The sequence below is a fragment of the Herpailurus yagouaroundi genome, unplaced genomic scaffold, assembly GCF_014898765.1.
Source record: "Herpailurus yagouaroundi ecotype Mexico unplaced genomic scaffold, PumYag 29, whole genome shotgun sequence".
Lineage (NCBI taxonomy): Eukaryota > Metazoa > Chordata > Mammalia > Carnivora > Felidae > Herpailurus > Herpailurus yagouaroundi.
Genome location: NW_024412377.1, coordinates 70,661,392 through 70,675,294, shown reverse-complemented (window position 1 = coordinate 70,675,294; position 13,903 = coordinate 70,661,392). Strand labels below are relative to the sequence as shown.

Genomic DNA, 13,903 nt, shown 5'->3' with positions numbered 1-13,903 from the left:
CAGTCAGTTAAGCCTCTGACTTCAGCTCAGTCATGATCTTGCAGTTTGTGAGTTCGAGCCCCGTGTCAGGCTTTGTGCTGATGGCTCGGATCCTGGAGCCTGCTTCAGATTCTGTGTCTCCCTCTCTCTCTGCCCCTCCCCTGCTCATACTCCCTTTCTCTTTTTCTCTCTCTCAAAAATAAATAAGCATTAAAATTTTTTTCATTTATTTATATAGTTGTTTATGTTGTCACTCTGTGAATATTTTCTGAATTATTTTAATAAAGGTACCACAAAAAGTTTTAGTTCATAATATTATCAATATCCCCTGGACTTTTCCTGTATCGAGTTTAAATTTCTCTGCTTTCAAGTCATTCACAACCTAAAACTGCTCTACTTATACAGACGTATTTCCTTCACCTTAATACTTACTCTGTGAGCTTATTTCTTTGCTTGCCTATGTAATTTTGCTTATTCTCTCCCCGTTTTCACTCAGTATTCCAATTCACCAGCGGCTATATGTTGAGGACTCTGTTTTGCTAGGTACTGAATTCCCAGTGTTTAGCACAGTTCTTGGTGGTGGGTGGTGATCAGTGGATAATATTCATGAAATGAAAGGAAGAAAGGTGGAAAGGGAAGACGAGAGTAAGGAATTATTATTATCCATTCTGTCTTTCTTATACCTTCCTGCACATGCCCCACCTTTTAATGTTTGTTTTTTCTACATAGCCACCTCTGACTACCCTTGTCTTTATTGAAACCTCAAACACAGACCTCAAAATTTAACATTGTTTACAAACTTTGTTGTTTTCTTGGTTGCACTGTTTCATGTACATTGGTTGTTCCAATTTGTGTAAGCTTCTTGAAGATAAGAAAGACCATTTTTCTGTGTAATTTCATAAAAAATTGTACATTAACTTTCATTCATCAAACATTTACTGTAATATATGTCTCCTTCATAGCAGCTTGTGTGCAAAATACTGACAAATAAGCAGTACTTTATGTATAGAGCTGGGTATGTAGTATTATGCTTAATAAAATTTTGTCAATTACTCCTAAAATGTATGAAATAATATAAAATAGTGGTCACTCTGTTGGCATATAGTGAATATAAAACATCTTTATCTCTTTTAACTTTCTTCAACATTTTCTTCAGGGAAAGAAACCGAAAAGGCCAAGGAACGATACGACAAAGCCACAATGAAACTTCATATGCTACATAATCAGTATGTATTGGCATTGAAAGGGGCACAGCTTCATCAGAATCAGTATTATGACACCACACTTCCTTTGCTTCTGGACTCCTTACAAAAGATGCAAGAAGAAATGATAAAAGCACTGTAAGATACATTTCCTATTTGGCATAAAGTCCCTTCATGAAGTGATTTTAACATTATTTTTTCTCCTAGTTAAGCTTTTGGAAAGAAGTTGTCTGTGTTTTGTGAACTTCGTTATTGACTTAGCCCAGTGTGTATTTGACATCTGTTTCACTTTAGTCCTTCTTGATTTTCACTTCTCGTCTCCTTTCAGTTTATTATCATCTCCTAAACCTTCTGGCTAGCCCTAAGAATGGTCCTTCTGTTTTGTATGTTTTTGTTCTACTCCGATTAGCTGGAAATTTAGGTGAAAAAAAAATTCATTAGTTGACAAGTGTTAAGAAGTTAATATTTTCGGAGGATTGAGTGTTTAAATATTGAGCAACTGAGAAGTCCAAAGGAAAGAATTTTTTTTGTTAAGTTTTTAATTTTAATTCCAGTATATTTAACATACAGTATTATATTAGTTTCCAGTGTACAATGCCATAACTCAACAATTCTCTACATAACTCAGTGCTCTTTAATCCCCATCACTTATTCTACCCATCCCCCGTCACACCTCCCCTCTGGTAACCACCTGTCTGTTCTCCAAATTAAAGTCTGTTTCCTTTAGACAGAGTTTGTCTCTCTCTTTTTGCCCTTTGCTTGGTTTTGTTTGTTTGTTTTGTTTTTAAATTCCACACATGAGTGAAATCATATGGTATTTGTCTTTCTCTGACTGACTTATTTCACTTAGCATTACACTCTGTGACTCCATCAAAGGAAAGAATTTTTTGAAGGTTTGTTTGCCAACTTATTATGTGAAGTTAACATCAAAAAATGTTTATTGAATTTCTACTGTGTGCAAAGCACGCTGCCTGTGAATTGGCCACAATTTTTGCCTTTAAGGAGCTAACAGTATATTCTGGCGAATAAGTCAAGAGCACACGTTTACCATAGACATCAATGCAAGACAACAGAAAACCTTGGGCCATGTTTGGTAGAGTTCATCTCCTTTGACCTGGATTAGGTGATCTCCCATCTTCCCAGTAAAAAGATAAAAAATTATTTTTAGTTGACTTGAATAGGTAAACTTTGAAGGGTATTGATAAAATAGTAAAATGTCTACTTAAAATATTTAATTTCTAAATTTAGTTATGTCTATTTAAATTAAATATTGTTGATTCAGAAATACTTCCTTTCCTACTCTCATGAATCAATGTTATTTCAAACTCTTCACATGAATCCTCAATAATAGCATCTTCATCATCGCTAGATGTCTTTTTGAGACAGTAGTTTCCTATTTTTTGAGACATAGTAGTTTTCTATAGCGTATTATCTTTAACTTCTAAACAATTATTTTAGACCTAGCATTTAAAATATCCAAGCATGATGATTTCACTGCAGTTGAATTCCATGTCACATTGATGTAACGTTAGGAGGCTTCTTTTTTAAAAAATTCCATTTGTCTGAAGGTAGATATTAATAATAACCTCCATATCATATTATGGTATTGCTTTATGAGAGTTATCTAGATAGGCTCATTTACATTAATATTATTCAGTACTTTCACTTAATGTGGTCATAAGCCCAGGGATATTTACTAAATCTGTTTTAAATTTCTCTGCCTCTCCTTTTTCTTTAAATTTTGTCAGGTGATTTCTGTAATCCTCCAAAACTAGCATTGCCTGAAACAGTTTAAATCTTTTTTTTTTTTTTAAGTTTTATTATTTATTTTAAGAGAGCATGTGAGTGGGGGGAGGGGCAGAGAGAGAGGGAGAGAGAGAGGCAGAGAGAGGACAGCGAGAATCCCAAGGAGGCCCCGAGCTGTCAGTGTGAGCCTAATGTGGGGCTCAGTCGTAGGAATGGTGAGATCATAACCTGAGCCAAAATAGAGAGTCAGACATTTTTTTTAAAGTTTTTAAATTTATTTTGAGAGAGAGGTGGCGGGGGGGTGGCGGGGGGGAGGCGGGTAGAAGGACAGAGAGAGAATCCCAAGCAAGCTCTGTGCTGTCACTGCAGAGCGCCAGGCAGGGCTTGAACTCATGAATTGTGGGATCATGACCTGAGCTGAAATCAAGAGTTGGACGCTTAACTGAGCCACCCAAGCGACACTAAATCTTTTTTTCCTCAACTCAAACAATATTTGGCTATTTACAATAAAATAATTGAGAGAATATTAAATAAGAGAAATTTTGTAAGTAATAAATTTTTATGAGTAATGCTTTTGGAAAAGAAAAGCAAACAATGCCCCTAATATTTATATGGGAAAAGGCAGCATAAGCTTGTCCACACTTGTTATTGAGGCCATTCTTGACTGGGGGTATATTTTTACAGCATAGCACTCTTAAGTTGGAGATTGGATCTTTGCCACCCTATTTTGTACTCATTAGATACAGCTAATATATTAAAAAAAATTTTTTTTTGTCTGTCTCTGTCCCAAAAATAAATAAATGTTAAAAAAAAAAATTAAAAAAAAAAAAAAAAAAAGGGGGCGCCTAGGTGGCGCAGTCGGTTAAGCGTCCAACTTCAGCCAGGTCACGATCTCGCGGTCCGTGAGTTCGAGCCCTGCGTCAGGCTCTGCGCTGATGGCTCAGAGCCTGGAGCCTGTTTCCGATTCTGTGTCTCCCTCTCTCTCTGTCCCTCCCCCGTTCATGCTCTGTCTGTCTCTGTCCCAAAAATAAATAAACGTTAAAAAAAAAAATTAAAAAAAAATTTTTTTTAATGTTTATTTATTTTTGAGACAGAGACAGAACATAATCAGGGGAGGGGCAGAAGGAGAGACACACATAGAATCCAAAGCAGGCTCCAGGCTCTAAACTGTCAGCACAGAGCCTGACGCAGGGCTGGAACTCACAGACTATGAGATCATGACCTGAACCGAAGTCCGACGCTTAACCAACTGAACCACATAGGCGCCCCATAGAGCTAATATATTTTGTGACAGTTTTACTACTGAAGGCAGGTAAGATGTGACATTTTTACTACTGAAGGAGAAGAGTTCAAGATGTCATTGAAGGTACAGAACCAGTTAAACTCTATAATTAAGACACAGAAAAGAGCAGAGGCCCAGGAGCAAGAGAAGAACCAAGGGATAGGGCATTTGAGGAAGTAGCAGCTACTGGAAAGAAACGTTGAAGAGATAGGAATTGATCCACAGTTCCATGTAATGGAATTGAACATTTCTATGACAGCATTTAGATATAGAAACTCATCAACACTGACCTTACATTTTGAGCATGTCGAATACATGTTGGAAAAAGTAATGCCTTATTCTAGATTGTTTGCTATTATCATGGTATATCAAATGTAAATTGTGAATCTGTGCTTTGTATAATCCCTTTACTTTACCATTCAGGTGTATGAAATAAGGTGATGTATGAAACCACCATCTGTAAATATTGATGTTACATTTCTTACGTTTATTGTTCTGAATTCATTTTGGGCTGTGTTTCCCTTGAAAACTTAAAAATGTTGTAAAATTTTATTTTTGTTTTCAGAAAAGGTATATTTGATGAATACAGCCAGATAACCAGTCTTGTTACAGAGGAAATAGTGAATGTCCATAAAGAGATTAAAATGTCAGTTGAACAGATAGACCCTAGCACAGAATACAATAATTTCATAGATGTTCACAGGTATGTATGTATAATATTTTCACTCTTCTTTCATTATTTGTGATATTATTTTTTTCTACCATATAGTATTTAATGAAATAAGATATTCTATTGTTAGGACATAGAATTTACTGATTAATTTGTTTCTAACTATTTTAAAAGTTCTTTCTCAATGACAACTAATTTATATAATTATTTTTATTAAAATTTTTTAATGTTTATTTTTGAGAGAGAGAGAGACAGAATGTGAGCTGGGGAAGGGCAGAGAGAGAGGGAGACACAGAATCCGAAACAGGTTCCAAGCTGTCAGCACAGAGCCTGGCGCAGGGTTTGAATTCACGGACTGTGAGATCATGACCTGAGCCTAAGTCGGATGCTTAACTGACTGAGCCACCCAGGCGCCACTGTATAATTGTCTTTAAAAATTTGTCAGTTGTTACTACATCATTGCTTAAAACTGTATTTAATCCATGAAATTATATATATATTTTAACATTTCTATAGTGATAATGCTATGACTTTATATGTATATTCAATTTATGATGATATATCAATTACTTATCCATGCATACTTATTACCATTGTGACAGGAATGAACAGGTTAGTAGCCATATTCTACAAATGAGGAAATTAAGGCTGAAATTACATGACTAGATCTTGGTGCCTGGGTTTAATTTGATTTATTCTATTTGTATTTGCTCTACTTTGTAAACATAATTTTGGATAATATATATTGTGCCTTTGATGTGTACTAAGATGGTAGTATATTCATATTGATCAAAATTATTTGGTATGTTTTATTAGAACAACAGCTGCTAAAGAGCAAGAAATTGAGTTTGATATTTCCTTACTAGAAGAAAATGAAAATCTTCAGGCAAATGAAATTATGTGGAATAATTTAACAGCAGAAAGTTTGCAAGTAATGTAAGTATTTAGAAAAGATGATCAGATTAAATATTAGTGTTATTATTTATAGATTTACTTTATCAGATTTAAAATTCCAGTGTTTATTTTTTACAAATAATGAAAAGTAAATTAAAAATGAACTGATTGTTGGGGCGCCTGGGTGGCTCAGTCGGTTGGGCGTCCAACTTCGGCTCAGGTCATGATCTCGTGGTCTGTGAGTTTGAGACCCGCATCGGGCTCTGTGCTGACGGCTCGGAGCCTGGAGCCTGCTTCGGATTCTGTGTCTCCCTCTCTCTCTGCCCCTCCCCTGCTCATGCTCTGTCTGTCTGTCTCTCTCTCTCTGTCAAAAATAAGTAAACATTAAAAAAAAAAAAGAACTGATTGTTGTTTGGTCAGAAAAAAATGTTTTGAGAAATATGTTAACTTTATTCATTTTGATCACTAATTTTGGTAATTCTGAGAATCAGAATTCTGTGTGATGTTATATTCATTTGCTCTGTTATTGCTGATATCTTATATTGGAATAATGGTTCATTCTTTTCAAACTTATTTATATATGTGTCTATATCTATCTGTATCTGCCTATATCTATTCCATTCAGTGCTTAAAACTTTTTGGCAGAACTATTTTGGAAATGAGGATATTGAGTGTTAAAGAAGAGACTCATAGATATCAGAAGTGTTTAGTACAAAAAATTGACTTTTAATTGAGTTATTTTCTCTTAGGGATGTCTTCTTTAAAGACATAAATTCTTTCTTCATTTTGTTGTTTTGTTGCCTAATATTTTAAAGGAGTTTTGAGAAATCTTAATTTGTTTTTTAGTCCTTTTCAAATATTAGAGTCTTTAATAGCATATTTTTAAATTTAGAAAACAAGTCATTCTACTTTTAAATAATTAACTCATCCTTTGATTGTTTTAGCAGCAACACAAAGAAACTTTTATTAATGATAAGTACTGTATGTATTTGTCTTTTGAGTCAGAACCACAGCTAGGAGTGATTATGCACTCATTTTCTCTTCAGTATTGGACAGTTATATCATATGACCTGTTGGCACTTTACCTCAGAAGACTCAGCCAAAAGTCCCCATCTAATATAATTAAACACTCTCCTTTCTATTGTTCAGTAATAGTTCAGTAATAGTAATAGATAATTAACTGAGTGTGGGACGCTGGAACTAGGTCTTGGAAAGGAGTTTAATAATTTTAAAGTTAGGCAGATGGGATTGAAGAAACTAACAAATTCTTGTTGAATCACCCATGCAAATTGAAGGCTTAAAAATGATGGTGGATTGACTGCTGATGAGTGGAATGGAGGTGTGGGAGTACATTAGGGAGATTTTTCAAGCAGCCATATTGGGATTCTTGAAGCTGTTCCCAGGTTCTGAAGTCGTTCACAGGAGTCTCATTTTGGATTTAGATATTCTCTTATAATGTTAGCTCTCTTTAAACCAGTGGTCCTCACTGTCTCTAGGGGACATTTGACAATATCTGGAGACATTTTTCTCTATCAGGTGGGACGGCACTGCTGAAAGGTAGTGGGTAGAGGCCATGGATGTTGCAAAATATCCTGCAGTGCATAGAACAGCCTCCTGCAACAAAGAATTATTGGGTGAAATGTTAATAGTGCCAAGGTTGAGAAACCCTGCTGTGAACAATAGAGTTGGGTTCATGGCACAAAATGGATAGTAGAGTTTCTCAATTCTTGTGCAGTGACAAATTTAATTTTTTGATTTCTGTGCTGGTGTAGGAATATGACATAAATTACTCCTGTTTTTTTTATCATTCTGTTGCTCCCCCAAAATGTATTCATTTATTCATCAAAATACATTTATTGTATATTTCAGGTTGCAAGGGTTAATACCTTCAAGGTGTTTATGCTAAAATTGATCAACTTATTTTAATAAACAACAAGAAGGATGAGCATAGAGATATTGGAGTATAATAGGGTAAAATTAAAAATAGTTACCTGATATAAACTTATGTAAAATAAGAGATTTTGCGACTAAATAATAATTTGTTTTATTGCTTTTCAGGGTATAATGAGAACAAAACTAGTTCTACACATAAATCATTATTTCTTAATTATGGTGATGAAGCGATGAAGAAAAATGTAATAAATTAAGGATAATAAATCTTTGATAATGTGGTAGAATATTTTTTTTTGTGTAGTAGAAGATTTAATTGCTTACATCTTACTGAGGCAAAACTTTAGCTATATTTCATTGAACAGTGTCTAAATTCAGGATAGGGGTTTAAGAGTAAGCTTTTCTCAAGAATTTTATTCCAGGAATGAGTTATTCAGTGTGTCTATTGGCACTGTTAAAATGGTTTAAGTTATTTCCATTAAATATATGTATATGTGTATGTATGTGAGTATAATATATAATATATATTATATATTATACTCACATATATATATATTATACTCACATACACACACATATATATTTAATATAATCCAAAGTCTCACTTTATTTTTACCATAATATTAGTGCTTTAAAGTTAAACTAATTTCTTTCTTGAGGCATTATTAATTTTGTTGTTGATTGTGTTGAAATATTATGTCCAATAGAAATGAATGAAACAAATGAACAGCATTGGAAAAATAAGTACAAATGACCAATAGTCCTTTGACAATTAAGGAAATATCAATTTTTATTTTTATTTTTATAAAAATGATTATTTATTTATTTTGAGAGAGAGACAGAGAGCTTGAGCAGAGGAGGGACAGAGAGAGGCACAGAATCCAAAGCAGGCTCTGGGCTCTGAGCTGTAGCAGTGCAGAGTGGGGGCTGGAACCCACGAATCGTGAGATCATGACCTGAGCTGAAGTTGGTCACTTAACCTACTGAGCCACCCAAGCGCCTCAAGGAAATATCAATTTTTAAAAAGGAAGGTATTTCACCTACCAGACTGGCAAAGATTAAATAATTTGATAATACCCACTCTTATGTAGGGTATGGAGAAATAAGCCCTCTTACAAAGTCTTGGCAGAAATGTAAATTAGTGTAAGCTTTTTGGAGGATAATTTGGCAATATATATCCAAATTCAACTTGCTCATATCCTTTGATTTAGAAATTGTATTTCTAGAACTTTAGCTTTTAAGTAAGCAAAGATATACGTATAAGCATAGCATGGTGGGTTGCCTTATTTTGAATCCTGACAGAATGGGTTATTACTTCTGTGAAACTGGGCAGATTACTTAGTCCCTTTGTGTGTCATTTTCCTCAGATATAAAATGGTAATAATAATGGCACCCAACTCATAGTGTTGTTGTAAAGCTCATGTGCATGAATAAATGTAGAATACTTAGATTAGTCCCTGGCACAAAGCCAGTTCTCTGTATTGGTTTTTGTTGTTTTTGAATTATTGCTTGGGTGGTTTTATACATTGAGGACTCCAAGCACAATGCTTAAGTTTTTCAGGGGCTTTATGGAATACTTGAGATCTGAAAACTTTTTGTTAATTCCTAAATATGAAAAGAATACTATGTTACATGTTATACTATGTCACTTTCATTAATTATTAAATTCAGTAACACAAAAATATTTCAAAATTCATAGGTTAGATTTTTTCTTCTAGTTAACATACAGTGTTACATTAATTTTAGGCATACAATAAAGTTAGATTTTAATATCTGCATATGAATGTGGATTTCTGAGAAATCACATTTTAGTATATATGATATTAATTTGGGTAGAGACCAAGGACTATAAAGGTTTTAAAACAGTCCCTTTGTTTTGTCAAAACACTGGAAATATCTGAAATATTCACTCATTAGGGATTAGTTGAATTATGGTATATCCATACCATAACCACCATTTTTCTATATTATGCATGTTTTAAATAGAGTAGGATAGGTTTATATATATAAGACTGTATGGAAAGATCTTCAAAGTATATGATAAAGAGCAAAAACAAGTTACAGAGTAATATTTATGGAATGAATCTATTAATTTAAAAAATAGTACATATATATGCTTGTATATATGTAGATCATATGTTGGAATGGAGGTGAATGGATGAGGTGAGTAGGGAAGCTTGTTGAGGCCAATGTTTATAGTAATGTTAAATAAATGTGGTTTTATTTCTCACATCTTTGCAGTTTTATTGGTCAGCCTGACTCTCTCCAGAATATTAGCTATTTGTTTTTCCTCCCATTGTGTCAGTTCCTTATCCTTTCACTAAACGTTTGTCATTGAATCACGTTGCTTTATATAATTTTAGAATAGAATACTCTCAAAAGCTCTATTTGAAAATGAAAATATTTTATGGCCTGTGCTTCCCTGGCTTCTGTGGTTTTCCTGAGCCCATCCAAGAGCTGTAATAAGAAACAGTATAGGAAAACTTCAGAATCATTTTGTTTTGTTTCGCATTCCTTTATGTTTGTTTTAAGTGGTCTGGTGACCCTGTCCTTTGTGAAGGTTCCATTAATTTGGAAGTGAGAATCATTAGTATTTGATTCCTGAAGAATTTTTCTAATAATGCAAGTCATACTGGCAATCTGCCAGACTACTGACTAGTAGTGACTATGAAACAAAGGAAAAACTGGACTACATTTCTATTGGACTCTTCAAAATTTTTGGCTAGATGTCAGATGTTTCAAATAATTAACATCTTTGTTGAATGAATGAGTGAATGAAAGGGTTTTATGGGGAGATTTCAAGGAGTTTTTGAATAGTGGATCTCATCATCTCTGGCTTTATGTCAGGTTCACTTAAGGAGCTTTAAAAAATACTGATGCCTGGGACCTAACTCAAAGCAATTAAATCAGTAAGGTCTGTGCATTGGGGTTTTTTATGAACTCTCCAGATGATTTTAATGTGTGGACTGGATTGAAAATCTGTGCCATAAACCTGGTAAAATTGTGTGTAGAAATGTGTGTGATACTTTCTGGGGGTGAGTCCTTGCACATTTTCGGAGGGCTTCATGACCCAAAATGGCTAAGGACTGCTGCTGTACTGGAATATGTACCTTTCGTATATAAAGAGTGTCATTTTGTTAAACCTTTCTAATGAATTTATATTCTTCAAGTTGTATAGTGTTACTGGAGAAAAATTAGCATTTTTACAATAGTATTACTGGAATTCCTTTTTGACTCTGTTTTTTCTTCTCCTCTGCCATACTTCTGGATCAGTGTTGAATTGTAAGATATTTGAAGCTCAAATAGATAGATAGATACCCTTTCCCTAAGGTAATATTTCTCACTTTGCTATTCATAAAAAGATACCTTTCATTTGGGGGGGGTATCTTGTTTTTGTTTTAGATTCCTAAATGTAACATAAAAATTGCTGGTTGTATTAGTAGAAACTTACTCATAAATTTAATAATTTATATTCTTGGTTCCTATTTATGGTACCATGTAGATTTTTCTCAAATAAATGTAAGAGGTTCTGAGATTATTACACAACTAGTATTTATATCCAAAAAAGATTATACATTGTCACAGCCTGCTCCTTTTTCAGGCTTGATGGAAATCTAATGTTGCAATAATAGTAAATGACTAAGTTACTGCATTTACCCATCTAAATATGTGCCATGAAGCATTTTATCATACTCTCATTATATGTATCAACTGTATTTATAAAGGTGTGCATGCATATATAGAAGAGTTAAATTCAATTATTTATATGTTTATTTCCTTATAGGAAATTTTTTTGCACGGTAGATCAGGATATGGTGGAGGGCTGCTTCCTCAGCCTCTAATTGTTTCTAGCACTGGATGCCCAAGATTGTACACTTCCCATCACACATGCATTTAGGTTGTATTACCTTCAGGCTTCAAACTGAGATTGTTTCCTTTGTCTCTGTGATTTACAGCTTCTCTCCTTCCCCTTCATCACACTTCCCCCATCTGTGTCTGTTTCGAATCACTGTTCTTTGCCAAATTCTAGAAAAGAAACTATACTTTATTGATTTTAATCATCCATTTTTTAAGATTATATATGCAAATATTTCCTCTCATCTAATCACTATTTAATTGAATAATTTGGAACTCAGTAATTTTAGTTCATCAGAATAACTTGGAGAAGGCAGGTCTATAAAATTTTGAACATTAGAAGAAGTTATGTAAGTGTCTATTACATTGGTTTTAGCATTTGAGATAAATGAGGCATCCATTTATGATCTGTGGCAAACTTAAAGCAGGGTAAATGGAGTTACTACCTATCAGTAGGTAATATATTTGAATTCCAGAAGATTGTGTTAAATACTCTTGTATTCTGAACTAAAGCCCAACCTCAAGCCTCATGTTTCCTGGTACATTTTTTCAAAATTTAAAGTCAATGTGTTTAGCTTTTATAATGGGATATAGATAAGATCTCTTAATTGAAGAATGGTAATTATCTATGTAGAAAAGTAATTCCCTTGGATTTTATGGGATATGAATTAGCAAACTACAGTCTGTGGGCCAAATCCTGTTTGCTACTTACTTTTATGCAGTCTGTGAGCTAAGAATACTGTTTACATTTTTAAATGATTAAAAATATCAACAGAAGTATTATATTTTGTGACACATGATGATTATGTGAAATTTAAACATCAGACTACATAAATAAAGTTTTATTGGAACATAGCCATGCTCATTCATTTACCTATTGTCTATGGGTGATTTGTTACTACAATGGCAGAGTTGAGCATTTGTGACAGAGACCATTATATGGTATTCCCATCACTTCACACTACTCCTTGGTGCACTGCACATCTCAGTGACACAGTTATAACTGAATAGCATTTTGAATGCCTCACATATTGTTGTATTACTGCATTTTAATGGCTTTTTTAAAAATTTTTTTTTAACGTTTATTTTATTTTTGAGACAGAGAGAGACAGAGCATGAACGGGGGAGGGGCAGAGAGAGAGGGAGACACAGAATCGGAAGCAGGCTCCAGGCTCTGAGCCATCAGCCCAGAACCCGACGCGGGGCTCGAACTCACGGACCATGAGATCATGACCTGGCTGAAGTCGGACGCTTAACCGACTGAGCCACCCAGGCGCCCCTTAATGGCTTTTTATTATCAGCTTGTGCCTATCATGTCAAAACAAAAAATGGGAGAACAGATTTTGAGTGTTATACTTTTAAAAAATTTAAAAAATTAAAAAAAATTTTAATTCCAGTGTAGCTAACATATAGTGTTATGTTAATTTTTGGTGTGCAATATAGTGATTCAACAATTCTGTATATTACTCAATGGTCATCATGATAAGATGATAAAAATCCACACTGGAGTGTGGATTATTTTGTTATTGAACTAGATGAGAAAATATTGTGTTTATTATGCAATGACAGTATGGCTGTGCTAAAATGATACAATACATGTTGACATTACCAGTCTAAATACTTATCTCAGTATTCCCAACTCACAGGAGAGCACTAGTCAGAAAAATTAGAAAATTTAAATTGGAATACCTCATTACAGCAGACTTTCTTCAAAAAATATGAAAATAAGGATGCAACCAAAATAAGTTTCTGGGTGGTTCATTTGTTAACAGAGCAAGGAAAGTCATTTGCCAGTGAGTGGTGAAATAGTGTCTCACTGTAGCAACTAAGGAAATAGGAAATGTGTCTAGAAAAAATAAACTTGTTTATGTTTGTTAGTCTTTCAGTGAGAACATTTGCTTGAAGAATTAAGAATATTGGGAGCTACATCATTAGTTAATTTAAAAAGATAAATGATTTCAAGTGGTTTTCCCTGTCTCTTGATAAGTTAGCAGGTATGATCAAAACTGCTCAGTTTTTGTTTACTTGAGGAGTCAATGCCAAGTTTGAAGTTACTGAAGAATTACTTTCTATGAATAGTCTATGTGGATCAACTACAGACAAGAATATGTCTTTTTTCAATTATCTGTCCTAGCCACTAGGACTTTGGTTGTGAGATATGCCTAACTCATAAGCCAGTCAACCTGTGGGACAATGGAAAAGCTAGAGATGGAATTCTAACTTCACAAGTAACTGAGATCTGACTGGTAAAGCTGATCTTCTGAAAGTGATATATACCATATCCCTGGCTCACACCAGCCTTCTGTGCCTTCTTTCTCTTGTTTACTGAAGATCCAGGGACTGGCTTCTTCTATTTTCACTATCTGCTGCCACATATTTGTTGAA

The 13,903-nt window shown here is 34.1% G+C and overlaps 1 protein-coding gene across 3 annotated transcripts in view; it reads left to right on the top strand.

Annotated features, from left to right (window-relative positions):
- Window positions 1-13,903, top strand: part of FER (FER tyrosine kinase) — a 437,513-nt gene that overhangs the window by 99,393 nt on the left and 324,217 nt on the right. For 2 of the 3 annotated variants that reach the window (XM_040447039.1, XM_040447033.1), the window contains 3 exons: window positions 1,136-1,319; window positions 4,775-4,912; window positions 5,696-5,815. In XM_040447039.1, the coding sequence (XP_040302973.1) occupies window positions 1,136-1,319; window positions 4,775-4,912; window positions 5,696-5,815 (442 nt within the window). Of the gene's footprint in view, window positions 1-1,135; window positions 1,320-4,168; window positions 4,294-4,774; window positions 4,913-5,695; window positions 5,816-13,903 lie in introns of those variants that run through there. The other variant, XM_040447048.1, reaches the window with a different exon arrangement.